This window comes from Eptatretus burgeri, chromosome 4 (assembly GCF_056783735.1).
Source record: "Eptatretus burgeri isolate ZD-2024b chromosome 4, Ebu_testis_v1, whole genome shotgun sequence".
Lineage (NCBI taxonomy): Eukaryota > Metazoa > Chordata > Myxini > Myxiniformes > Myxinidae > Eptatretus > Eptatretus burgeri.
This window is the reverse complement of record NC_140964.1, coordinates 15,265,261-15,292,760: the sequence shown is the minus strand read 5'-3', so window position 1 is coordinate 15,292,760 and position 27,500 is coordinate 15,265,261. Positions and strand designations below refer to the sequence as shown.

General features: G+C 45.8%; 1 protein-coding gene across 1 annotated transcript in view; it reads right to left on the bottom strand.

Annotated features, from left to right (window-relative positions):
- The window catches only part of HIBADH (3-hydroxyisobutyrate dehydrogenase), a 159,022-nt gene that overhangs the window by 71,432 nt on the left and 60,090 nt on the right, over nt 1-27,500 (bottom strand). The window contains exon 6 of the mRNA XM_085876998.1: nt 3,372-3,448. Coding sequence (XP_085733124.1) covers nt 3,372-3,448 — 77 coding nt within the window. The remainder of the gene's footprint in view (nt 1-3,371; nt 3,449-27,500) is intronic.

Genomic DNA, 27,500 nt, shown 5'->3' with positions numbered 1-27,500 from the left:
CGTATTATCATCGTGTCAAGTTAGAATTCAATCGGCCGAGATGTCTCAGAGGAGATAGAAAAAAAATTGTTGACAAACGGACGGACAGACGAACAGACAGACAGACAGACAGACAGACAGATTTGAGGACATCGAATGGTTTTATTAGGTCAGCGAGCTGACCTGATAACCGAGTATATTGAAAGCAATGGCTTCCACACAGGTGTGGTCCATGTGCTCATTAAGCAAATAACATCCCAGCATGCTTCATGTTTAAAAATGCTGCACAGGCCTGGGTGCCAATAATTATGGCTCGTGTGGCTGCAAGCGGAGACCTCAGTGACTTTGAAAGAGGGGGGAATGTTGTTGTGCGTTTGTCATGAGCTTCAGTGACAAAGACAGCTCAACTTGCTGATGTTTCACGAGCAATGGTGTCTAAAGTGATGTCAGCATGGAATTCCGAGGGAAAGACATCATCAGCAAAGGGAAACAGTGGGTGGAAGCGCATATTCTAGGATTGTGATAGCCATGAATAAATTTGAAGTGCAAGGCAAAGCAGGCGAGCAACTGCAGATCACTCGACTGTTAATTTCAACCTGGGGCGCGGGCATCCAGTCGAACCAAAAAAAACAAAAAATTTAATATAATTCAATCCTAAAAATAATAATAACGGCTAGCGAGAACTCCACAGAGCAGAATACCATAATCGGGTTGCAGTGCACAAACCACTCATTACACCTGTCAATGCACGTTTGCGAGTCCAGTGGTGTAAAGAGCTCAGGAAAGTGACTACCGAGCAGTGAAGAAATGCAATATGGTCAGATGAATCATCCTTCACCATGTTCTCAAGAAACAGAGTGCATGTGTGGTGCCAAATGAAAGAACTCCATAACCCTGAGTGCTTGGTGCCAACAGTGAAGGGTTCTGGTGGTTCTGTAATGTTGTGGGGCACATTTTCCCAGCATATTTTTTGGGCAGTCATTCCCTCAGAAGGCAAGGTCAATGCCAATCACTATTTAATGGAACTGAGTAATCATCTTCACCCCATGTTGCAGCATTTCTTTGTGCTGAGAGGGGTGTCTTCCAGGATGACAATGACCCCATCCACAGAGCACGTGTGGTCGCCCAATGGTTTGATGAGTATGAGTGATGTTATCCATATGTGATGGCTTTCTCATTCACCAGATCTGAACCCAATCGAGCATTTATGGGATATTCTGGAATTATGTCCAAGACAGCGTTTTCCACCTCCATCAAGCAGGTGTGAGTTGATTGACTTTCTCGTGGAAGAATGATGCCGCATCCCTCCTGAATAATTGCAGACGTGGTGGTCCAATGCCTTATTAAGTGAGTTTATATTGGCTTTTCCAATTTTTTTGGTTACTACCTGTATGTGTGTATGTATGTATGTTGTTGCGGTAAATAAAATGTTTATTATAGCATAGTTGTATTTGTACAGCAAAAGATGTGAAACCCAACCCAGAATGTGTCTAACATGAGGTTACATCCTGCTTGACCTTTATTTCAGGTCCTTGCCTCTATTTGGCTGTAATATGTGCTTCAGAAGGTGTTCGCCAGGCTATACGCCTTGAGTTTAGGTGGGAAACAGAGATCGTACAGGCCCGAGTCCGAAATAAACGGACTCAACTTGGTACAGGAGTAGACCAGCCCTCATGTTGGAGTTCGGACCAATAGCAAGTGAGCAAGGAGGGGCGAAGTGCGTCACAGTTTGAGGTGGGGAACAAAGGTTATAAAAGGCATGGTGTAAAAGAGACACAGAGAACTTTGTGTGCTCAGCGAAGCAGGCTGTACTCTGACGAGCTGCGAAACAAACTAAGCCTCGCCTTGCCAGCATCACACCCTTCCCACACGGGCATGTGTCTCCTTCTCCTCGCCTTCAGAGCTCGATCGCAGGGCCGGACATTGTCGCCATTTGCCAAACACCACCACAGGTTTTAGCCGAACGAACCCTGCTGTCTTTGTCGCAAATCCCCAGTCTTTAGTCATGTGTCTGAGTCCTTAAAGACAGAGATAAATAGACTTGTTACGGTCGATGATTTGTTCTGTGTGGTGTATATTTGGAAGTGGGAAAATTGGGGTATCATTTTACTAATTATCATTGCGATCGCTGCCTGGAAACACGTGCTTTATTTTGCATATATTAGTGCTGGGCTGATTCGAAAATTTGACTATAACTGATAATTTGTTTATTTAATTTTTTGTGGCATCTACTTATCTTCGTGATTTTTTTCACGCTTTCAACTGGCTATGACTACGGAGCATCACCACTGAGACCGAGGACGCAGATTATAAAGTGGTAAATAATGTCGTCATTGTGCACACATGAAGTGGAAACCATGTCAGAACGACGACGAACTGGAATCAAACCCAGACTCGACAGCCACCCCACGTGCTCAGTGGTGCTGGAATCAAACCCAGGCTCGACACCCTCCCCACATGCTTTCAGTGTAGTCATGTTGGAATAAAACCTCACCGAGAAAATGCAGGATGCACCTGTAATGTTCACGTATAAGTTAACATGTTATTGTTAGAAAATGGGGCTGTTAAAGACTGCATGTGAAATGCACCCCCTTTTGCTTTGGGGGTTAGAATACTGTCAGGCCACCTTTGAAATGTGAAAAAACAAACTTAACTGATGCTATGATATATGCCTGGAACCTATGACGTCAAGACTTATTAGGCCAGGAAGTAGGGTGCTGTATGAGCGATCGCGTTTTCCTTTGTCCTCGCTGTTTCAAAAGCAATTGGTTATTTTATATGAACCGGGTATGCTTTCAAAATGTTATGTTGTTTCTTTTTGTGTGTTTCAAAGCAAGATAAATTTGATAACACCCAATTTCCGAGATGTTTGCCGCATTATCCTCTTCTCCAAATTACCGAGCCAAATTTTTTATACCCGTCACACGACGATTGGCAGCTACTTATAAAGAATAATGTTTATGCACATCTCCTTGAAACGTCTATAATGCAACATTGTTTTTATCTATTTATTGATTGAAATTCGCCCGAAACAAGTGTTAAAGCTAGTCAAGGTTTTAGGGTTGCATGCAACACGTACTGTAATTGGTAAACGGCACTCCACGTCCACACCGACTCCAATCGGCGGATGCAGATTACCGAAAAATGGCCGATGACCGGTTTCGATATCGGCCCAGCACCAACATAAAAACATATAAAGATACATATCTTGTAAATATAATTTGTTTATTCATTATACAAAGCAGCAATTTTACAAAATGATGTATCACAAGCAATCTAACATTTGTAGGCCTGATAAGTTAAACTTGTAATATATCCCATCACAACAGTCAAGCATAATTCAAGAGTAAGAAATGAAAATTCATTTTCTTTATGTTATGCACTTCACCCACCTTATCCCGAGGTTCATTGTCTCAGCTGTACCTATCATTGAAATTCCCAGAAGCATGTTGTTGCAGATTTTGGCAGCCTAGAAAGAGGACAAATGCATGCTTTGAAATATTTCATTTGGTTTTGTATGAAGTCTGCACCTCAGTAGTCAACAAGCATAAAACATTCAACATTTCATCAAATAGTTACAAGATTTATGACTGGCTCGGCTCGTTAGTGTTCCCATTTGAACCTCCCGCTTATGTTGCAGGACAAGTTCAAATCACATAATATTGGAAGACCAGCTGAGATACCCGTTCTTCACCAAGGTAAACCATATTTTCAAGAGCATAAGAAGTTCAAAACCTGGTGAAGAGTAGAGAATGATTTATATTTATTGTATTGTAATAATGACTGACTGGACTGTGAACTGAGGATGACGTGCTACTGACTTGGTCTTACTGAAGAACTACCTGGTAAACAATACTGTGAGTTTTCTTTTCATTGTAATGTACAAAAAGTCCTTTGGGAATTCTCACTCTGCTTGCCGCCACGTACAGCTGGCCATGTGTGAATGCGGGCTCTTGACGACTTAGCTGATAACCTTGAGGCTTTGTCCTTGGGACTTGTTGATGGTCATACTGAAGCAGAGTGACTGGAAACTGAATTTGCTGAAAGTCAAAAGGCAAACCTGTGTCTGTTGGAATGATCAGTATCCTTGGAATCATGGCTTGTTCTCCCTTGTTTGGTCCAGTGCTGATGGTGACATTAAGGCAATTTGGCTGCAACTGTTTGATGAATACTCAAGTTCTGTTGCAAAGTTTTGGTGGGTCAAGGTTGCACAAAAGCATGAATGGCACTGCTATTTTCACAAGGTGGTGGTGAGGTGGCATGCCGGAGGGCTAGAGATGTTCAGGAACTTTGTAGGGTATGTAACTCCTTCATCATCACTCATGGTTTTGTCCACCGATTTGTATGAAATGGCCTCCCCTGGGAAGCTTTTTGTAAATTCCCAGTTGATGTTTTTTATTGATTCATTGTGTGGAGCAAGGATTGTATGCCCACACAGACATTCCATAACTTTGTAGTATTACATTACTTTTTGGTACACCCTCAACCGGAGATCTTTGACTGAAGATATCATGGTCCCTAATTTGTGTGGGAAACTGATTAAATATCCATCACCAACATGAGGTACTTGGCCCTCACCAATCCTCAAAAGCAGCTTTTTTAATTGACCTGCATTGTGATCACCTCGAAGGAAGGATCGTACGTTTGTTGTCAGAGGAAGAGTTTATATATGGTTCCAATATGTGAAGATTTAAGGCACGTGTCGATACCATTGACTTTCATGCCACCACAAACAAGCAGAAAAAGTCCCGCCCATGAGGTTTCTGCTATTGATCGAGGATGTCCTTCAGTGCTCAATCGAGAATTTCCACTGCCAGTCGGTGTGACATTGTCCCAGAAGATGACTTTACACTCATGGAAGAGGGATGCCAAAGCTGAGCGACGTTTGGATGGCACATTGAGGTTTGTGTTCGTCAGGTTGAGTGGGATCTCAAATAAAGAATGGACTGTGTTGTCCACCTTGAAGAATCTGGGCAGCAATCCCACTGCTAGCAGCTGCCAATGTGACACAACTGGAACAAACCCTTGCGAGAATGAGGTTCACAAGGAATGTCTGCCCTGTGCCACCAGGATAATCCAAGATCAATCTTCCTACCCTACAATTAATGTTTACCATCACCCTGTTATAAACAACCATTTGGTTATCTGTAAAGGCGCTGTCAGGTCAGGTCAGGTATGGGAGCATGTGCCAGAACAGCACGTCGCTGCGTCCACTTTCCGCCGGTACTCCAGGGGCCTCCGTCTGGCCATCCCCCAGGCAGATGCCAGGCCCATCCCCATCTCCTTGAGATGATGGTCAACCTGTTGCAACCATGAGGCACGTGGTCGACCCACTGGCCTCCTCCACTCATGAGACTCCCTCGCTGAGAGAATCTGGTGAGCAGGATCAGAGTCAGGAAAACGAGCCACATGTCCATACAGCCGCAACTGACGCTCACGGACTATGCAGGTAACAAATCTCATCCGAGTATCTCTCAGCAACCGCTCGTTGGACACAAAATCCGACCAGCGATAGCCAAGGATTCTCCGAAGAGACCTGGTCCCAAAGGAATTAAGTCTCCATCTCAGATCCTTGGTCAGAGTCCAAGTCTCGCACCCATAGAGCAAGACTGGAAGTACCAAGGACCTGAAGACTCGGACTTTCGTCCTCCCGCACAGGTACCGGCAGCGCCACACCCCATGATCCAGTGAATCCATGACTCCCCAGGCCCGACCCAGACGTCTATTGACCTCTGACTCGCAGCCAGCAGAGACATGAATATCAATGCCAAGGTAAGTGAATCTCTCCACGACCTCAACATCCTCACCACAAACAGACACAGACAGGACAGCAGCATCCAAGATGTCACCGAAAGCCTGGATCTTAGTTTTGACCCAAGAAACCCGTAATCCCAACGGCTCCGACTCCTCATTCAGCACCTCGAGGGCCCCCAAGAGGATGTCTAAAGTCTCCGCAAAGATGACTGCATCATCTGCAAAGTCAAGGTCCGAGATCTTGACATTCCCAAATGACGCACCGCAACTTGATCTCTCCGACATCCTCCCTAGAATCCAGTCCATACAAGTGCTGAAAAGTGTGGGGGCAAGTACACATCCCTGACGAACTCCAGTAACAACTGGAAATAAGTCAGAGATGGTACCACCACACTTCACAGCACTCTCAGTACCAGAGTAGAGTTCAGACATCAGATCGATCAGTTTTGGTGGCACCCCACGAAGACCAAGAATCCTCCAGAGGACATCCCGATTCACTGAATCGAACGCTTTACAGAGATCAACAGAGGCTGCAAGCAGCCCCTGCCGAAACTCTCATCTGCGTTCGGTGAGGACACGAAGTGCAAGGATACGGTCAATCGTTGACCTCTTTGGTGTAAAGCCTGACTGCTCTGGACGCTGGTGCTCAAGCAGATGGTGGCGAACCCTATCGAGAATTATCCGAGCAAAGACCTTGCCCGGAACTGAGAGCAGCGTCACCCCTCGGTAGTTGTTGCAGTCTTGGCGATCACCCTTCCCTTTCCAGAGAGGGACAACAAGGCCCCTCTTCCAGTCAGTTGGGATGATGCCTGTGTTCCAGGCAGAGCACAAAACTGCATGCAACGACACGAGTGCAGCATTTCCACCAGCCTTGAGAAGTTCGGCATGGATGCCACAGATCCCTGGACGAATCCTTAATCTCATAATACGCTCGTTGACCGGTGTTACCTCAATTATCATTGGGGTCAGCTTATTGGACACAGCTACAGCAGCTCCTTGGGTATGGTTACCATCAGAGCGACCAGACCAATAGTAGGTGTAACCACCCACCATTATCTCGCCGCAATCCGGTCTCCGAACCTCAGAGAGAGCTGCAATCCCGATGTCCAAACGCTTGAGCTCAGATGATAACAGAGACAGGTGATCATCCTCTCTTAGGGATAGGACATTCCAGGCACCCACCCGAAGGGACCGCCTCAGGTTAACCCAAGGAGACCGCCGTCTGGTGGACGACACCTCAGCACCACTCCGACACACTCTACCGCAATCTGACCCAGGGATGTTACCCTGTGGTTTCCCTCCTATCAAAGATTGGGGGTCCCGAAGGCTTTGCCTCAATCCCGTCATCCGGTGAGCTGCCCTGCGAAGGGAAGCTGCACAGGAGGTACTCCCACCGAGTGGGTTTTCAGATTTTTTTGCGTTTTTGCGTTTTGCGGAATGAAGGGTTTTACGGTGGCCGTAGTGCAAATCCTACCACCAACCTCCTAATAAGAAGTGACCCAACTGCAGGAGGACGTCCGCAGACACAGTTGGGCACTAGATATGGATGGCCGTTGGCTCACAAGGAGCTCCTCCGCCCTTTGACAGGTTTTGTTTTTAATCCTGCTGGGTGTCCATATCCAAACACCCTCCTCACCAGAAAACCTGGTGGGGGAGACGGTTTAGTCGCCGACAACCCGACCATGGAACAGGTTAGTACAGGTTTACATGGTACCTGTAGCAGGTCACAGATCGAGCCTGACCTGACCTGACACCTTGACGATTTAGCCAGCAATGGCAACGTATAATAATGTATGTAAAACGTTGGCGTACGCTGAAATTTTGATGTTTTTTTAAAGTTTTGGTCGTATTCATAACGTGTTGGTCGTATGCATAACATATTAGTAATGGGCACAGAACGTTTCGTTGTCTTATAGATAACTCATACCAATGAATGATTAGCCTGTTGTCGGCGTTCACAACCTATGCCCAACGATAGTTTAACTTAGGCATAGCGTGCTGCACATATTGCCGACGAACTCGTGGCGTATCCTGTTAAAAACCTGCTGCACGCCGATTTAAAGAATAACCGCCTGAAAATTGAAAGTGTCAACCACGCAGTCACACCTTGACGATTTAGCAGACCTATGAAAAATTTGCCGAACCAAGCTGGCACACGTCGAATACGTTCTGCGTAAGTTGTGTATAGGTTAAGAGCACGCTGAAAAACAATGAAGTATGCTGTCATATTTCGTGGTACGTCTCGTACGTCATGAAATTTCAAGCATGCGAAAAATTATACGACGTACTCGCCGTATGACTCACACGTTCCGCTACGCTGGGAATAAGTTGTAGGCACGATATGCGATCGTTGACACACGTCGACACAAGTTCCTTGTAAGTTACTCATAAGTCGAAACACGTCTTTGCCTTGTGGTGAGTTCCAAGACATCCACCGGCAACATCAAGGACGGTGGTCTTGAAGGTAATCCATAACTCTTCAGGACCCCCCAAAGCACCCAGACACCCCAAATATCCACTCAGCCTGTTCGCAAACTCCTCAGCTACTCTCTCATCCTTGAGCTTGCCAACATCCAGCCTAGGCTGGGATGGTACCATTCTCCAGGATTTAAGGTGCAGCTTTAGAGTTGCTACAACAAACCGGTGGTCAGTATTGAGGAACTGAGCACTCCGGTAGACCCTGCAGTTCTGGATCATCCTCCAGCGACCGTCAACGAGGACATGGTCAATCTCCTTTGCCACACCGCCAGCGTTGGAATACCAAGTCCAGCGATGAGTTTGTGGGCGCTGAAACCATGAACCGGTTTCCTCCAAAGCACCTTAAATCCTCCTCTAAAGGAGTTGAAACTCCTCTAAAGCTGCACCTTAAATCCTGGAGAATAGTACCATCCCAGCCGAGGCTGGATGTTGGCAAGCTCAAGGATGATAGAGTAGCTGAGGAGTTTGCGAACAGGCTGAGTGGACATTTGGGGTGTCTGGGTGCTTTGGGGGGTCCTGAAGAGTTATGGATTACCTTCAAGACCACCGTCCTTGATGTTGCCGGTGGATGTCGTTGAACTCACCACAAGGCAAAGAAGAATTTTGTCTCTCAAGGGACACTGGATACCATTGACCAGAGTCGCAGGGCCAGGCTGAATGGCAGAGCTGAGCTGTTCAGACAGCTGAGGCGTAAAACTGTACGTGCACTGAGGGTGGACAAGGAGGCCTATGTGCGAGGAATCTGTGAGGAAGTGGAGCATCACCTCTGGACAGGTGATTCTCGTCCTGCTTACAGGGGAATTCGCGCATTGCGTTCATCCAAGCCCATCCCTCGGAGCACTGCAGTTAGAGGAGAGAGTGGTAGGCTTTTAACAGAGGAGTCTGAAGTGAAGGCCCGCTGGGCCGGTTACTTTGAGCGGTTGTACCAGGCTGATCCACCAGCTGTCGAGTTGGACGTCAATGGTGTTACAATCCCTGTTGCTGACCCTCCAATCAGTTGTGGTCCACCTTCACTTGTGGAAACACAGGCTGCGGTGAACCGGTTGAAACAGGGTAAAGCTCCAGGGATCTGTGGCATCCATGCTGAACTTCTCAAGGCTGGTGGATATGCTGCACTCGTGTCGTTGCATGCAGTTTTTTGCTCTGCCTGGAACACAGGCATCATCCCAACTGATTGGAAGAGGGGCCTTGTTGTCCCTCTCTGGAAAGGGAAGGGTGATCGCCAAGACTGCAACAACTACCGAGGGGTGACGCTGCCCTCAGTGCCAGGCAAGGTCTTTGCTCGGATAATTCTTGATAGGGTTCGCCACCATCTGCTTGAGCACCAGCGTCCAGAGCAGTCAGGCTTTACACCAAAGAGGTCAACGATTGACCGTATCCTTGCTCTTCGTGTCCTCACCGAACGCAGACGAGAGTTTCGGCAGGGGCTGCTTGCAGCCTATGTTGATCTCTGTAAAGCGTTCGATTCAGTGAATCGGGATGGCCTCTGCAGGATTCTTGGTCTTCGTGGGGTGCCACCAAAACTGATCGATCTGATGTCTGAACTCTACTCTGGTACTGAGAGTGCTGTGAAGTGTGGTGGTACCATCTCTGACTTATTTCCAGTTGTCACTGGAGTTCTTCAGGGTGTGTACTGGCCCCCACACTTTTCAGCACTTGTACGGACTGGATTTTAGGGAGGATGTCGGAAAGATCAAGCTGAGGTGCATCGTTTGGGAATGTCAAGATCTCGGACCTTGATTTCGCAGATGATGCAGTCATCTTTGAGGAGACTTTAGATATCCTTTGGGGGGCCCTCGAGGTGCTGAATGAGGAGTCGGAGCCGCTGGGATTACGGGTTTCTTGGGTCAAAACTAAGATCCAGGCTTTCAATGACATCTTGGATGCTGCTGTCCTGTCTGTGTCTGTTTGTGGTGAGGATGTTGAGGTCGTGGAGAGATTCACTTACCTTGGCAGTGATATTCATGTCTCTGTTGGCTGAGAGTCAGAGGTCAATATACGTCTGGGTCGGGCCTGGGGAGTCATGGATTCACTGGATCATGGGGTGTGGCGCTGCCAGTACCTGTGCGGGAGGACGAAAGTCCGAGTCTTCAGGTCCTTGGTGCTTCCAGTCTTGCTCTATGGATGCAAGACTTGCACTCTGACCTTGGATCTGAGATGGAGACTTAATTCCTTTGGTGCCAGGTCTCTTCGGAGAATCCTTGGCTATCGCTGGTCAGATTTTGTGTCCAACGAGCGGTTGCAGAGAGAAACTCGGATGAGATTTGTTACCTGCATAGTCCATGAGCATCAGTTGCGGCTGTATGGACATGTGGCTCGTTTTCCTGACGCTGATCCTGCTCACCAGATTCTCTCAGCGAGGGAGTCTCGTGAGTGGAGGAGGCCAATGGGCCGACAACGTGCCTCGGAGTTGCAGCAGGTTGACCATCATCTCAAGGAGATGGGGATGGGCCTGGCATCTGCCTGGGGATGGCCAGACGGAGGCCCCTGAAGTACCGGCGGAAAGTGGACGCAGCGACGCGCTGTTCAGGCACATGCTCCCATACCTGACATTGACCCTGAAACACGTCGAGGTAATGTTTAGCATACCCGAAACATATTTTCTCCGTCAAGGCACATTTTATTTTTTTCTCCTTGGCTCCGTGAAGGCACATGACGAAATATTTGAAGTTGTTGTTGTTGGTTTTTTTGTTTGTTTTTTTAGTCTATCACGAATTTTAAAATATATTCGGACATTTGCTTTTAAGTTTCGACGTCGACGTGACAATATCCTCAAACAGAAAATATTCACAGAGGAGGAACTAAGAATAAGACATGAGCAAACTGAAGAGGAAATCGGACGTGACGTAACGACACGTGACAAAATATTGGAAGTTATTGTTGTTTTTTTGTTTTTTTTAAACGCTGCCAATACGCCATTATTCGGTAGCTGTAAATTAGAAACACGTTCAGTAAGTTCTGTGGTCGTCCGGAAGACGTCAATCAAATACGTCTACATACGTCAATATGCGTTGGAGGTACGTTACACATAGGTTCAAAGCACTTTACTCATAGGTTAGAAATAAGTTTTGGGTACGCTAAGCATTACCTCGACGTGTTTCGACTTATGAGTAACTTACAAGTAACGTGCCTTGACGTGTGTCAACGATCGCATAACGTGCCTCGACGTGTGTCAACGATCGTGTAACGTGCCTAAAAAACGTTACTCATAGGTTAGAAATAAGTTTCGGGTATGCTAATCATTACCTCGACGTGTTTCGACTTATGAGTTACTTACAAGTAACGTGTGTCAACAATCGCATAACGTGCCTACAACTTATGGCCAGCGTAGCGGAACGTGCGAGTCATACGCTGGCATACGTCGTAAAATTTCAAGCATGCTAAAATTTGAGGACAACCGCAAAGTACAACGATGAAAGCCAGCATACTACGACGTATGGCAGTGTTTTTCAGCGTGCTCTTAACGTATACAAAACTTACCCATAACATATTTGACGTGTGCCAGCGTTTTAGACAAATTTTTTATAAATTGGCATACGCTGGCTAAATCGTCAAGGTGTGACAGCGCTTTAAGCTGTGGCTCTGTTTGTTCAACGTGATTAAGATGACCTGGTTGCAAGACTTCTCTTGGAGAATTTCTCTTGCCAGCCTGTTGTCATCCCGATGTCACGCTGGAAATGTCAATCTGTATAGATCCAGCATCTGGCCTCCCATAATTTAGACAGATGGATGGATGAGTGCTTCAGTGGAGATGTGGTAGTTGTATTCCATGTCTCGCTGCCTTGCTTCAAAGCAACATTCATTTAGAACATCATACTTTGTGTTGTTCCCAGAGCATGGATGAGTTGGCAAGCTCACAGGTTGACATCAAGATGGTGAAGAATGAGCACAGCATTGATGGAGAGGAACTTCTTGAGGCTTCTTGCATGCGAATATGCCAATGCTGGTCGTTCTCCAGCAGACCCATTAGGCAGCAAAAGCCTCTCTGAAGGTGGAGCAGTTGATCATTTGTAGCATCTTGATGTCTTCAAATGAGACAGGGCCTTTCTTGTGGTGCAACAACAACCATAGATATAAGCATTTATGCTGCTAAGGATGGACATTGTGGACTATTGAACCAAAAGCAGCACTCCTTTTAAAAGTAGTCTTTTCACCATCATGAATGACATCTTCTCCGACATTGTGCTTTTGCCACTTCTTGCCTGCTGTGTTCCAAGTGAAGAACTCTTGCACACTTGCGAAGAATAAATTTTGAACAAAGAGCTGATCTGGAGATTGGACTGGCCCTTCTTCATGTCTGTAAGAAGAGAAAGCTCAAAAATAGATGCAAGTCATCTTGGATGGTTCTTGTGCTTGCTGTCTGGGGCTCTCCTCAGTGAGAATGACCCTTTGTCTGTTCTCCAGGTGAACTTGACATGGGACCACTGTGGGGCTATACTCAAACAATGGAAACAAAAAAACAACCTCCAGAATGCTTCTGTGGCACCAACGTATCTGGCAGTCTGATGCATCACCACCTAATCTCTTGGGTTATGACTTTGGTGTCTGTAGATGGCCATGTCACAATCTTTATGGACATATTTTAGCACATACTTGATTGACTTGATGCTGCTGCAAAGTTCCACATTGGGGTGGGAGTTAAATATGCATCTCAGATAACACTGAACAACAAAATTTTTTTACTGGAGATGTGTAAAGTGATTTAGACTAATTTGGGTACGCTGATTTCAAAAATCATAACCGTTTTGCTGTATCACGTCAGGATTTTCAGTAACAGAAATATTCCCATTGCCTAGAAGTCAGGATTTCAATGAAATTTACAAAAATTCATTTATTCATTTATTTCATCATGAATGCTTCAAAATTATAGAAATTACAGAAAAACTCTACTAGAATGTAATTAAAAATGCTTTAGGCATTTGGCTTTGCGTTTGTGCTGCTCTGTGTCAGTTACACGATGCAGGAACCAGCAGAAATCACCCATCATGTTCGGGTTGTGCCGCCCTTCGTAACGCGTCTCCATGAGTGAAATCTCTTGGTGGAATCGCTCGCCGTGCTCGTCCGAGACTGCTCCCAAGTTGTCAGGGAAGAAGTTCAGGTGCTGGTGTAGGAAATGGATTTTCAGGGACATCCTGGAGCCAAGTTTCCTGAAGGACTCCAGCAGCTGCTGCACTATTTCTTCATAGTTGTCCACGCGCTCGTTCCCCAAGAAGTTGTCCGTCACAGCTTTGAAGCTCCTCCACGCTGCCAGCTCTTTGGGGTTTAGAGTTGTCGGAAAAGTTTCGTCCTTCATAATCTGTCGGATTTGCGGTCCAACAAAGACACCAGCCTTGATCTTGGCCTCCGACAAGGTGTTGCCAAACTTTTCCTTGAGGTATAAAAACCCACGCCCATTCAGATCCATTGCCCGTACAAAACTTTTCATCAAGCCGAGCTTTATGTGGAGTGGTGGAAGGAAAACCTTGGCTGGGTCGACAAGGGCGACATGCTTCACGTTGTGTCGACCAGGTACATGCTCTTTTCGCTCTTCCCAATCTTTCTTCGTCCAGTGATTCTTGTCGTCTCTGCTATCCCAGAGACAAAGGAAACACATGTATTTCGTGTAGCCTGACTGCAGCCCTAACAACAGCGCCACCACTTTCAAGTCTCCGCAGATGTGCCAGTTGAAGTCATTGTACTTGATGGAATCAAGCAGCTGCCGCATAGTCTCATAGGTCTCTGTCATGCCGAACGCGTGAGCCAGTGGGACTGATGGTTTCTCGTTGCCATTGTGGAGCAAAACAGCCTTCAAGCTGTTCTTCCCCGAGTCGATGAAGAGGCGCCAGTCTGCAGGATCGTGATCACACCCAAGTTCTTTCAACAGACCGTTGATGTCACTGCAGAATGTCATCGTGTCTTCCATCTCAAAGAACTCAGCCATGTCTCTGTGACGTGCTCTGAACAAGGATATCTTGGTGTTAGGTTCAAGTAGATTCCACTGCTGCAGCCTTGATCCAAGCAGCTCTGCCTTCGCCTTTGACAGCGAGAGATCTCTTACAAGATCATTTAAGTCTCCCTGGTTCAGAAGGTGTGATTCTTGAGTGTCGGGTTCAAAAGGTTCATCATCACCATCCTCTTCACCACTGCTTACAGCTATGTTCTGATCAGCTGGAGGTGTTGGAACGGGGTTCTCGTCATCATGAGGCACAGGTTTACGAGCAGAGACGCAGTCAGCGTACTTGATGTGACCTTTATTCTTCTTGTTGAAGCCGACGATGCTTGTGCAGCAGAAATAACAATCATCATGATGATTCTGCGGCTCACGCCATATCATGGGCACCGCAAATGGCATGCTCGCGCGCTTGCCCACCAACCACTGAGTCAAGGTTGTGTGACAGCTTGTGCAGCAGATGTGTGGTGCCCAGCTCTGTTCTTGGTCCCCCACCTTATACCCGAAGTAGTGAAAGTAGGCGGCCTTCATTTTCACTGCTGTAGATATACTTCGCTGTTGATCTTTTTTGGTATACCGACCACAGACATAACAGAAGTTGTCAGGATGATTGGTACAGGAACGCCTACTCATCTTTATCTGAAAGAAAGAAATATAACACAAGTTAACAACAATTGTACGAAATAGACATGTTAAAGACATATGTAAATTTCATTGAAATCCTGACTTCTAGGCAATGGGAATATTTCTGTTCCTGAAAATCCTGACGTGATACAGCAAAACGGTTATGATTTTTGAAATCAGCGTAACCAAATTAGTCTTAATCACTTTACACATCTCCAGTAAAAAAAAATTTTTGAAATTTGTTGTTCAGTGTAATGGTTGTAAAGCACAATCCATCAATTGTAAATGGCGACAGGTGCGCTGTGGAAGAATTTCTCTGCTTCTTGGCCTCCATCTCCTGATTTGCAACATCTTTAGAGCAGGTACCCATTGTTGCCTGATTGTGTGTGCTGAACTAATGGCTTTGGGACCCCTCTTGAACAGACTTCATCCTTCATGCAAGGGCATTGAGAGTAGATGACTGCACATGGCCCATGGATCATGTTGGTAAGGATGCAAGTCCAGAATCTTCAAGTCGATTTGGGAGTTCAGTTGAGATTGCAGAATCAAGGTAAACCTGGATGTATCTCATCCTCATGAGAGGAGGATGTGAACATGAGGACGGCCACGCTTCTGATACTCAATACTGCAGAGTCACACAATCACTGCACCAAACACCGATTCCTTAATGAAGCTGTCATTCAGCTCTTGTCTTGACGCGGAAAACTCTTGTAACTACTATATATATATATATATATATATATATATATATATATATATATATATATATATATATATATATATATATATATATATATATATATATAAATATATATATATATATAAATATATATATATATATATATATATATATATATATATATATATATATATATATATATATATATATATATATATATATATATATATATATATATATATATATATAAAATTTTAAGTTTTTGTTTGTTTGTTTGTTTGTCTGCACATGCCAATCTCCTGATCATACTTTTTGTATGAAAGATAGGAGGAAACCTCTGAAACAAAAAATGTCGGGACGGGCCCCAGGAAGGTTATAGGTGAGGTGGTGAGGCCCCTTGGCCGTGGGGGGGGGGGTCCCCTCACCAATCCCCTTAGGCTATGTCTGCCGTGGCCCAACAGGGAACTGATTTTAGGTTCATGTGAGACCTATGCACAGAAGATTAAATTCATTTAAAAAGAACCAGGGCAACACTGAGTGCATTCAGAGTATGTATGGATATTAATATATATATATATATATATATATATATATATATATATATATATATACATATATATATATATATATATATATATATACATATTGTTTTTTTTTTTGTTGTTAAAAAATATACAAGATAAAAAAAATATATATATATACAGATTGTGTATATACATATACATATATACATATATATATATATATATATATATATATATATTACAGGAGAAGGATCGAGGTGTGGTAATAGATAATAGGGTGTGGGAGGTAAGCAGGCAGCACAGTGCCAGGCAGCTACTCCACCAGTCCAAAGTTTTAAAACACCACCATTTTTCAGTTTTTACTGAAATTTAAGCAGTTCAAGTACAGTGAATAACCTGAAATGGTACAAAGCTAAGCAGTAAACTGCCAGAGGTTAAAACACAAAGTTTAGGTCACCAAAAACTGAAAAATAATGTAAATGTCAGAGTTGTTAAAAAAGGCCCTTTTCAGGGATCAAGTAATGGGTTAGCAACTGCAGCTGTTCTGCAGCAATGGAAGTAAACTTAGCCTGGAAAGTTGATGCAAACAATTCAGACAGGTGTCCCAACTTTTGATGATTCGTGACAAACCCTCTGCCTGTATAGGAGCAGTGTTGGAACAACTGTGTTGCGACACCCTCTGAAGCATTATTTGGACAATATTGCACTGCAGGAAGTGGTGTATTGCTATCATAATGGTGAGAAAAAGACAATTAAAAAAGGAAGACAAACAGACCATTATAACCCTTAAAAGTGTAGGTCTTTCCTTTAGAGAAATTGCAAACTAAGCCAAGGTGTCAGTGAGTATAGTTTCCTACACGATCAAAAGGCACTTGGAAACAGGAGGAAACTGACAGGAAGAGGTCTGGCAGACCCAAAGCCACAACAAAATCAGAAGGCAAGTTTTTGAGAGTCAATAGCTTGCATGATAGGTGGCTCACAGGACAGCGGCTTCAAGCACAGCTCAACACTGGTCGAAGTAAGGAAGTCTCAGTTTCAACTGTGAAGAGAAGATTTCGAGCTGCAGGTTTGACAGGTCGAGTGGCAGTAAGAAAGCCATTGCTAAGATGGCAAAATAAGAAAAAGAGGCTTGCCTGAGCCATAAAGCACCGCCAGTGGACTACTGAAAACTGGAAGCAGGTCTTATGGACCGATGAATCAAAATTTGAAATCTTCGGTTCATAACGCAGGGTTTTTGTACGCCGTCGAGTAGGTGAAAGGATGGTTCCTCAGTGTGTGACACCAACTGTCAAACATGGAGGAGGAGGCGTGATGAACTGGGGCTCTTTTGCTGGATCCAGAGTCGGCGACTTGCACAGAGTGACAGGCACCCTGAACCAAAAGAGCTACCACAGTATTTTGCAGCACCATGCAATACCCTCTGGTCTACGCCTCGTTGGTCAGGGGTTCATTCTACAGCAAGATAACGACCCAAAACATACCTCCAGGCTATGTCAGAACTCCCTTGGAAGAAAAGAACAAGACGGTGGGCTTCAAATCATGGAATGGCCAGCACAGTCTCCAGACTTAAACCCCATGGAGCTGGTTTAGGATGAACTGGACAGAAGGGTGAAAGCAAAGCAACCTGCAAGTGCAACACATTTGTGAGAACTTCTGAAACAGTGTTGGGAAGAACTTTCCGAACAATATTTGATTTCCATTGGAGAAAGAATGCCAGGAGTATGTTCAGCTGTTATATCTGCAAAAGGTGGCTACTTTGATGAGTCAAAAATTTAGATTAAATTTTGTTCAACAAAACGATTCCATGATTTCTTTTTTATCTGAAATTGTGTATTTGTTCTCTGCTTTAATTTCAGAGTACATTGAAACATTAAACTGCTTAAATTTCAGTAAAAACTGGAAAAATGGGGGTGTTCTCAAACTTTTGACCATTAGAGTATAGGTAGAGCAAATAAGGGTTTTAGGTTGTATTCGGAGGGGGTCAATTATAAATCAAAAGGAGGTGGTGTTACCATTGTACAGGAATTTAGTAAGGCCACATCTGGAATATTTTGTGCAGTTTTGGTCACCACAGTTCAGGAAGGACATAGATGCCAGAGAGGGTTCAGCGCAGGGCTACTAGATTGATTCCGGGCTGAGCTGGACTCAGCTATGAGGAGCGGCTGAAGGAGGCAGGGCTTTATACACGAGAAAGAAGGCGGTTACGACGAGATATGATAGAGATGTTTAAGATAATGAAAGTTATGGATAAAATAAGTGCAGATGAATTATTCAACAGAGTCGACTGTGACAGAACCAGGGGCCATAGCCTGAGAGTAAAGAAGAGGATAGTTAAGACGGGAGTAAGGCAAGGGACTTTTACTCAGAGTAGTTAATGCATGGAATGGTCTCCCTGGAAAGGTCATGGCAGCAAAAAAGTAGATAAGTTTAATTTAGAATCAGATAGGTGCCTGGAAGTTATGGAGATCGTGGGGCACATGTATGTTGATAAGACTTTTAGGTAATTTGAGCATTGATGGGTGATTGTGTGCAGAGTGCTGTTGGTGGAGGTCTTGTCATGGGGGGGGGGTTGTGGTTGATGTGTGTTTTTAACCAAGCCCACACCCCCTCCCCTGAGGGGAAGAAAAGAAAAGAAAAAACTACAAAAAACAAGCGAACAAACAAACAACTTTTTTTATCTCTTTTTTTTTTTTGGCATTTTCTTCCTTGGATCTTGTGTCGATGGGTTAGTGTGGTGTTCGCACAGGCATGGTGGGCTGAATGGGCCTCCACCTGTGTTGGATTTCCTTGTTATATGTATATATATATATATATATATATATATATATATATATATATATATATATATATATATATATATATATATATATATATACACATATACATACACACATGTACTGAATATATCAAGTCAATTGGATGAAAATTAACGATTTATGCAACAATCTTGGTCTTTGGCCATTTTTCCTCCAAAACTATCGATTTCCAGCTTTTGACTATCCTTCATCCACCGTTTGAAGTACTGCTCTCACTGTGAGCTGGTTCCCCTGCCTTGCATATTTATGGCATGGAAATCAAGACCTTCAAGTTTATTGGAATCTCCCCCGATGAAGCTGTCTATGGGTCTATCACTTCAACATTGCAGATAGGTCAATGGCTTTTTCTCCACCTGTGGACTAAAGTTCGATTCTCTTCAATCTCATTCTTCCCTCCAAGTCTTCAAGACAGTTGTTCACCAGACCACCATCTCAGATAGTCCCCAATCTAAAATCATGATCTTTTCTACCCTCGTTAACCCCTCAACCCCATGACCACCTTACCCCAATCCGCCCTCTTTCAAAATTTCTCATTTTCCCTCCTGTGAGTTTCCTTCTGTATCCATCTTGTCCACCCCATACATCCTCTTCTAGCCCTAAATTCTCCCCACACCCATTGTTTGGCCAAGTCTGGGTCTATCTTGTCCTTCAACTCTGCTGTTGGTGTTCCCCCCTCTCTCAACTGTTTCTTTTGTCCTGTTGCATCCTGATTTGTTCAGTCCACTAGTACTAGCTCTTGCACGAGACTCGACTATACTGTTTATACCAAAAATTTATAAAGATATTAAAAAAGACCTCGTTCAATTGGTTAAGTTTCATGAAGATCAGTTTATAAATGCAACCTGTAGGCGACTGACAGACAAACAAACATCCTCGGGAAACTAATAAACTTGTGAATGTTCAATTTCACAAGTAATCAAAAGAAATATGTGCAATTAAAATAATAAAAATGCCAAAATAGTTTCTTAAGCTGTCCCATATTGTTGTGGGCTGGGGTTCGGTGGCGATAAACGACCACGAGGGTGAGCAGTAGAGTCGCCTCCACCGAACACCCCGGAATTTAGGTCGTGACTCTCGGATAAGTCCGAAAGGTCAAGGGTCCCTTTGCGGACGGTGGTCGCAAATATTTTGATGGCATGGGGTAGGGTTAATTGCCTAATTTCAATATACCTAAGTACCCACATCGTCTAACTAGCGGGGAAAACCACACCCTCAACGGACTCTGTCGAACCGGGTCGCTCTCGTGACCTCGGTCCGGTGTAACTGAGCGGAATTACCAAAGTCTGTCAGACCCAATGACAACTTACGGCACCGACGGCCTCACTATTTCTGAAGCCCGCACCGTGCTGGGTCAATGGTAGAAACGACAGGCAACGAACTGGAACATTTAACAAGAGGGTTTATTTTTAAGGGAGGGAGACACAGAGCAGACTTCATCACAAATAAAATGCAATGTACAATGAAAAAAAAAACACTTATACAATGCTACTTAACAGACTGGCACCACACACACACACACACACACACACACACACACACACACACACACACACACACACACACACACACACACACACACACACACACACACACACACACACACACACACAATAAATGGACCCTGTGGGTCTTTATTCGGCCCCTCAGCCCCAGAGGGAAAGGCGAGCTGGGGACCAGAACCTGGCTGGGTACCTTCCCGCCTCGTGCGGTCACACCTGACTCCAACCCACCATGGTGGGATTCGAACCCACGACCCTGGCTGCTCAGCCACCACCACGAGGAGCCCCCGCAAAGGACCGCAGACCACGACCGAGACCAAGCCACCACGACAGACCAAAAGCAATAGGCCACGATGACTGCAGTACTCTCCTCCTGACAACCACTCTTGCCTTTTTATGGGGTGAATACTTCATCTGGCTGGGGCGGAGCCGGCCCTCAGGTGATGAGCCTCCTGATTAGACAGGGCGTCTCGGAGGGCCGCCCCCGAAGAGGCTCTTGTAGTTTTCGGCACTCTGGCCTCCCATTGGCCGGAGCACCTCGGCCCTACTCGCCCTTCGCCCTTTGGCTGGAGGAAACGCTCCATGCCCTTCCTTGGAGCGGAGCCTCGATCTGAAGCGATGGAGGCTCCGCCCACGCCTTCAGGCAAAAACACGTGGGCAATGGAGTCAATGGTGCGGAGAGGTGAACCAGATTTGTTGTAAAAAACTAACTATAAAGAAACTTCGTAGCCCACACATGTAATTCCCGTGAGACATAGGGGATGGGGCCCCAACTATAAACACATACTTATCGAGATAACTGAGCCACAGGGACTGCTGACTGTCTGTGTGCATCCTCTTCGAGCCCTCATTTCTCCCCACACCCATTATTTGGCCAAGTCTGGGTCTATCTTGCCCTTCGACTCTGCTGTTGGTGTTCTCCCCTCTCTCAACTGTTTCTTTCGTCCTGTTGCATCCTGATTTGTTCAGTCTACTAGTACTAACTCTTGCACGAGACTCGCCTATACTGTTTATACCAAAAATTTATCAAGTTATTAAAAAAGACCTCGATCATTTGGTTAAGTTTCATGAAGTTAACCTGTGGGCGACTGACAAACAAACATCCTCAGGAAACTAATATACTTGTGAATCTTCAATTTCAAAAGTAATCAAAGAAATATATACAATTAAAATAATAAAATGCCAAAATAGTTTCTTAAGCTGTACCATATAACTGTCCAAAACATGTAACTTGAGCTTTCCTTACCTTATTTTTTTCAAAAGGACAACCTGACAAACCTTCAATTCTGATTCTGTGGCAATCCCTTAAGAGAGGTCCATTTCCTTGAGCTTCGAGACCATTTATCATGATCCTGTGTTGAACACATTTACTGGCTGGCCTCCAAGGGAAGGAATTCATTGGGCATTATCCAACTTGTAGAGGGTGTGCAGCATATAAGAAGCCCCTTTTCACTCATCAAAATAAACTGCACAGACAGGTCTGGTGAGAGATGTCTGGCAAGATAATAGAGTATGGGCTGCATGCATTTTACTCTGAATCCACATTTCAGCAATTCATGCATAGACATTCTAATTGGTTTGGAGAAAATTTAATGAAGATTTTCGACACCAATGCTTTCAGCCCACAGTCAAGTATCGAGACAGAGGTATTATGGTTATGCTCTGAGCAGCAATTTGGCATCACGGGAAAGAGTAATATCCTGGTCTGAAAGACGTCTCAAATTTATGCTCAGTACTCTGGCATTGTAAAGACGGGTCGCCACCAGATCCAGGATATAAAAAGTGGAAAGGGGAGAAAGAAAAATAAGTTGGGGCGATAGTGGAGGAACGAATGGTGAGCTCGATATTGATGCAAAAACCCCAAAACCCTTTCATTTATGGTTTTTCACCTTTTTTATTTTTTTTTTACAAACTGAGGAAGCTAAACAAAGCAAAGTCCACAAAGATGTTTATGTTTACAAAGTCTAAGATTCACTTTAGAGTTGCAAACACAAATCACACATGCACATGTAGACAAGTGCATGAGAACACGACACTTAATTACAGACAAACACAGGCACCAAGCATGGGGGAAGTGAAGTGATGGCAGTCAATGCAGGAAGGGGAAGGAGGGGGGATTCCAAAAACACAGGGGCTCTGTAGTGAGTGGTTCACCCTCACTTTTGCTACCCGTTCACCGAGGTATGCCACACTCCCAAGCCGCTGCATTGGTGAACTATGTCACCACCTCCATTGCACAAATAGAACCTGCTGTGTTCATTCTTGGGACGAATTGCCAGCACTTTAATTATCGCACATGGTTGTATGAATGTGCAACTGTGTTCAGCACATTGAGGAATTAGTATATTTGCTGCTGTTCATGTTTTTCTTTGTGTTTAACAGTTGTAGTCTTCTGTGTTCTGGATTCTGTTACCATCCGTCTCGTGTGCATGTTGTATGTTAAATTATTTATTTTTGTTTTATTGTGTGTCTGGTTTCTGCCATTCAGTTAATCAAAAACCCCCAAAAAGAGGTAAATTAATTGAGGTAATCCTTTTTGTTTTGCTAATTGTGCATGCTTAGGCACAAGTGAGAAGAGATGCATGTCACACAACAGCTCGGGTGGTGCATCACCCAAAATAAGCCTTAAGTTAGACATACACGGGATATTGACTCCTGGCACATACAGTTCCTGTCTTCCATTGCGGGACAATACGTGTGTGAGTATGTGTGTATGTATGTATGTATATATGTATATATGTATATATGTATATATATATATATATATATATATATATATATATATATATATATATATATATATATATATATATATATATATAAAATCACCTACAACAGGACCACGTGACCAGATCGCATCAACAAGGAGGACTAACCCGGATGTACAACACATGTCCAAGAACTTGCCAAGTTTGAAAGCACATCGTTATTTTACCAGATCACGCAGGAAACAGATGCAGAGGGAGCTTTAAATCAATCAAGAATGATGAGCATGAACAACTGGAAGAAAAGTAATAATTTTGTTTTCCACTCCGAACTTCAGTGTGTTGGACCGGAAGAGGATTAACACAAAGCAGAATAAAGCAGGCCACACACTCGATTGTTCACTTGGCTTTGAAGAAGTTTGTGTGTCACGAACGAAACGTCACCTCGAGACTTAATTGGCTCACACTAGTTTGTATTAAAATAGGTGCGAGCTTGGTCGAGTTTTATCATTTTGGTTGGCTGTGCATTTTAATAATTACGATGGATCACCCCAACCGCAAAAACCTTCTTTCATATATAGTGTTACGGAAATGGCCCTTAGTGGGCTACTAAAGATAGGGTTAGCTCAGATTCCCCATTAAATGCATGTTTAGCTGGGTTGTTCGGTAAAATGGACGTTACATGTGTGTCGGGAGGTGTAGGATGCATGTTTTATTGTTCGTACAGTGGTGGTGTGCCGAGGGCTTCTTCGTCTTCCTTCCCCATCTTGGACGAGGCCCCGCCCAGTCGGCTGAGAGGGAGTGGCCAAAAAGAGGGAGGTGGAGCTAAGGGGAGGAGTTTGTCGGCTTCGTAAAGGGGGAGGAGCGAGTGGCTTCGAAGCAGCGAACGAAGACCTCTCTTGGAATGGTTCAGTTTGGGAAAACAGTCGGTTTCGAGGCGTGCTCGGGGTCGAGGCGAGCGAACGGGAAAAGAAACTGTGGTGAAACGGTGAGCGCCGAGGTGGCGCCGATCGGCTGTACACGGGACAGCTGTGTCTGTTTTTCGTGAGGAACGAGCCGAAAGAAAGGCAGGGAAGGCAACAGAGAAACGACAAGTGTCGAGTCGCAATCTGCTGGATCAGCAGTGGCTTGGAAAGCGAGCGAACGAAGGAGGGACAGTGTTGAATCTGCCGGGAGAGAAGCTGAACCTGAGTGAGGTGCCGATTTCTGCCATTTTGGCAGTAAGAGAGGCTGCTTGCATGTCGCGTCTGCCTTTTTGGCAGTGGCACGTCGAGTCGGCGATTGACTCTTATGAGGTGGTGATCGACAGGTTCAACCGGCATCTGGCCGCAGAGCCTCCGTCCTTACTCACCTCATGGCTCAACACGTTTGTCGATCCGCCTGCAAGTCGGCGATCGAATCTTATGAGGAGGTGATCGACAGGTTCAACCTGCGTCTGGCCGGAGCCTCCGTCCTTACTCACCTCACGGCTCAACACGTTTGTCGATCCGCCTGCAAGTCGGCGATCGACTCTTATGAGGAGGTGATCGACAGGTTCAACCTGCGTCTGGCCGCGGAGCCTCTGTCCTTACTCACCTCACGGCTCGACCCGTTTGTCGATCCACCTGCGGAGCCCGGCACCTCGAGTTGGCCTTGTCTGGTGAACAGGCCAGGCTTGGACTTGTATGCTGGACCTTGAGAGAAACCAGATGGGACCCATCGTCGATCTAACGGTCTTGTGCCATCGCCTTACGCGGGGTCAGAGCCTGAGGAGGCAGACACGTGATCCTCGGAGATTAGGACGCACGTGAGAGGGGCAGGGCAGCACGGGCGGAGCGACGGAAGCACAGCACAAGGGGTTTATACTCGAACCCACAGATACACGGACAACAGCAACTTAAAATAAACACGGGGATTTAATGAAAATAGAAAGATTTACAAGGGATATAATTCAACAAGTAATAATAATAATAACAATGGACATGTGGAATGAGGGGAGGCTGGCACATTGCACTGTGGAGTGAGGAGAGGCTGGCACATTGCACTTGTGGAGTGAGGACAGGCTGGCACATTGCACGTGTGGAGTGAGGAGAGGCTGGCACATTGCACTTGTGGAGTGAGGACAGGCTGGCACATTGCACGTGTGGAGTGAGGACAGGCTGGCACATTGCACGTGTGGATTGAGAAGAGGCTAGCACATTACACGTGTGGAGTGAGGAGAGGCTGGCACGTTGGACGTGTGGATTGAGGAGAGGCTGGCACGTTGGACGTGTGGATTGAGGAGAGGCTGGCACGTTGGACGTGTGGATTGAGGAGAGGCTGGCACGTTGGACGTGTGGATTGAGGAGAGGCTGGCACGTTGCACGTGTGGAGTGAGGAGAGGCTGGCACGTTGGACGTGTGGATTGAGGAGAGGCTGGCACGTTGGACGTGTGGATTGAGAAGAGGCTGGCACGTTGCACGTGTGGAGTGAGGAGAGGCTGGCACGTTGGACGTGTGGATTGAGGAGAGGCTGGCACGTTGCACGTGTGGATTGAGGAGAGGCTGGCACGTTGCACGTGTGGATTGAGGAGAGGCTGGCACGTTGCACGTGTGGATTGAGGAGAGGCTGGCCCATTGCACGTGTGGAGACTGGAGTGAGGAGAGGCTGGCACGTTGGACGTGTGGATTGAGGAGAGGCTGGCACGTTGGACGTGTGGATTGAGGAGAGGCTGGCACGTTGGACGTGTGGAGTGAGGAGAGGCTGGGACGTTGCACGTGTGTAGTGAGGAAAGGCTGGCACATTGGATGTGTGGATTGAGAAGAGTCTGGCAGATTGCACGTGTGGATTGAGGAGAGGCTGGCACATTGCACGTGTGGAGTGAGGAGAGGCTGGCACATTGCACGTGTGGAGTGAGGAGAGGCTGGCCCATTGCACGTGTGGAGTGAGGAGAAGCTAGCACATTGCACGTGTGGAGACTGGAGTGAGGAGAGGCTGGCACGTTGGACATGTGGATTGAGGAGAGGCTGGCACATTGGACGTGTGGATTGAGGAGAGGCTGGCACATTGGACGTGTGGAGTGAGGAGAGGCTGGCACATTGGACGTGTGGAGTGAGGAGAGGCTGGCACATTAGACGTGTGGAGAGTGGAATGAGGAGAGGCTGGCACGTTGGACGTGTGGATTGAGGAGGCTGGCATATTGGACGTGTGGATTGAGGAGAGGCTGGCCATTGCACATATGGAGTAAGGAGAGGCTGGCACATTGGACGTGTGGAGACTGGAGTGAGGAGAGGCTGGCAAGTTGGACGTGTGGATTGAGGAGAGGCTGGCACATTGGATGTGTGGATTGAGGAGAAGCTGACATTGCACGTATGGAGTGACAAGAGGCTGGCACATTGGACGTGTGGAGTGAGGAGAGGCTGGCGCATTGCACGGGTGGATTGAAGAGAGGCTGGCACATTGCATGGGTGGATTGAAGAGAGGCTAGCGCATTGCACGGGTGGATTGAAGAGAGGCTGGCACATTGCACGGGTGGATTGAAGAGAGGCTGGCACATTGCATGGGTGGATTGAGAAGAGGCTGGCACATTGCACGTGTGGAGTGAGGAGAGGTTGGCACATTGCACGTGGGGATTGTGAAAGGTTTCGGTCTGGATAACGGGAGTTCGGCAGAGCACACACATGAGGTCGGTGTGAGGACAGCACGAAGCAGGTGGCACCTTAAGAAAGAGGAAGACTGGCACGTTTTGTGCCTTCATGTGAAAAGCTGCTTGCGGATTGCCTGGCGTACATCTGCCTGGCTACGAGTGACGGTGCCATTTTGTGCACGTGTGCACGTGCTGGTGGAAGCGCTCCCCATTCCAAGTTCAACAAGGACCAGCTTTGGCCCAGGTTGAGTACCAGCACATTTGAAAAGGAGGGTTTTTCTCTCTATTTCAGTCACCCCTTGTCTGTATTTGCATTAGTGTGCGAGCCCTCGGCATAGCACCAATGTTATCTCGATTAGATTTTAATTTTGGCGGCCGAGCATTTTAACCGCTGGTGCATGCTGACTATTTTTGGTCAAATCTGTGGTAATTACCTCCCAGTCTATCGAGGTTCAGACTATGCTTGACCAATGGAAGGAAAGGACAAACATGGACAGGTTGGAAATCGACAAATGATTTATTAATAAATAAATAAATAAATAAAAAGAACTATTTTCTGAGGTAAATAAATAATAAATTTCAAAGCAAAATCAATCAAAATACCAAGAAACAGACAAAGAGCAGATGCTTATCAGGGGTTGACTTACTTACAGCTAAACACAGACAAGGGTAATCAACAGATCATTCAGTGGGGGGGGGGGGGCAGGAGGGGAGAAGAATCGTCTCACTCACCAGAGAGTAGTCATCCGTGAAGTGAAAACGTCCTGAAATGTGTGCGTGCATGTCACGTCCGTCGCCAACACCCAACCTTGCTGTGCACCCTCTCGCGAACAGCTTGAATGCCAGTCGACGTCTGGGAGGGCACCGAGATCATCTGTCGCGGGTTTAGACCCTGGTGCTGCGATACGG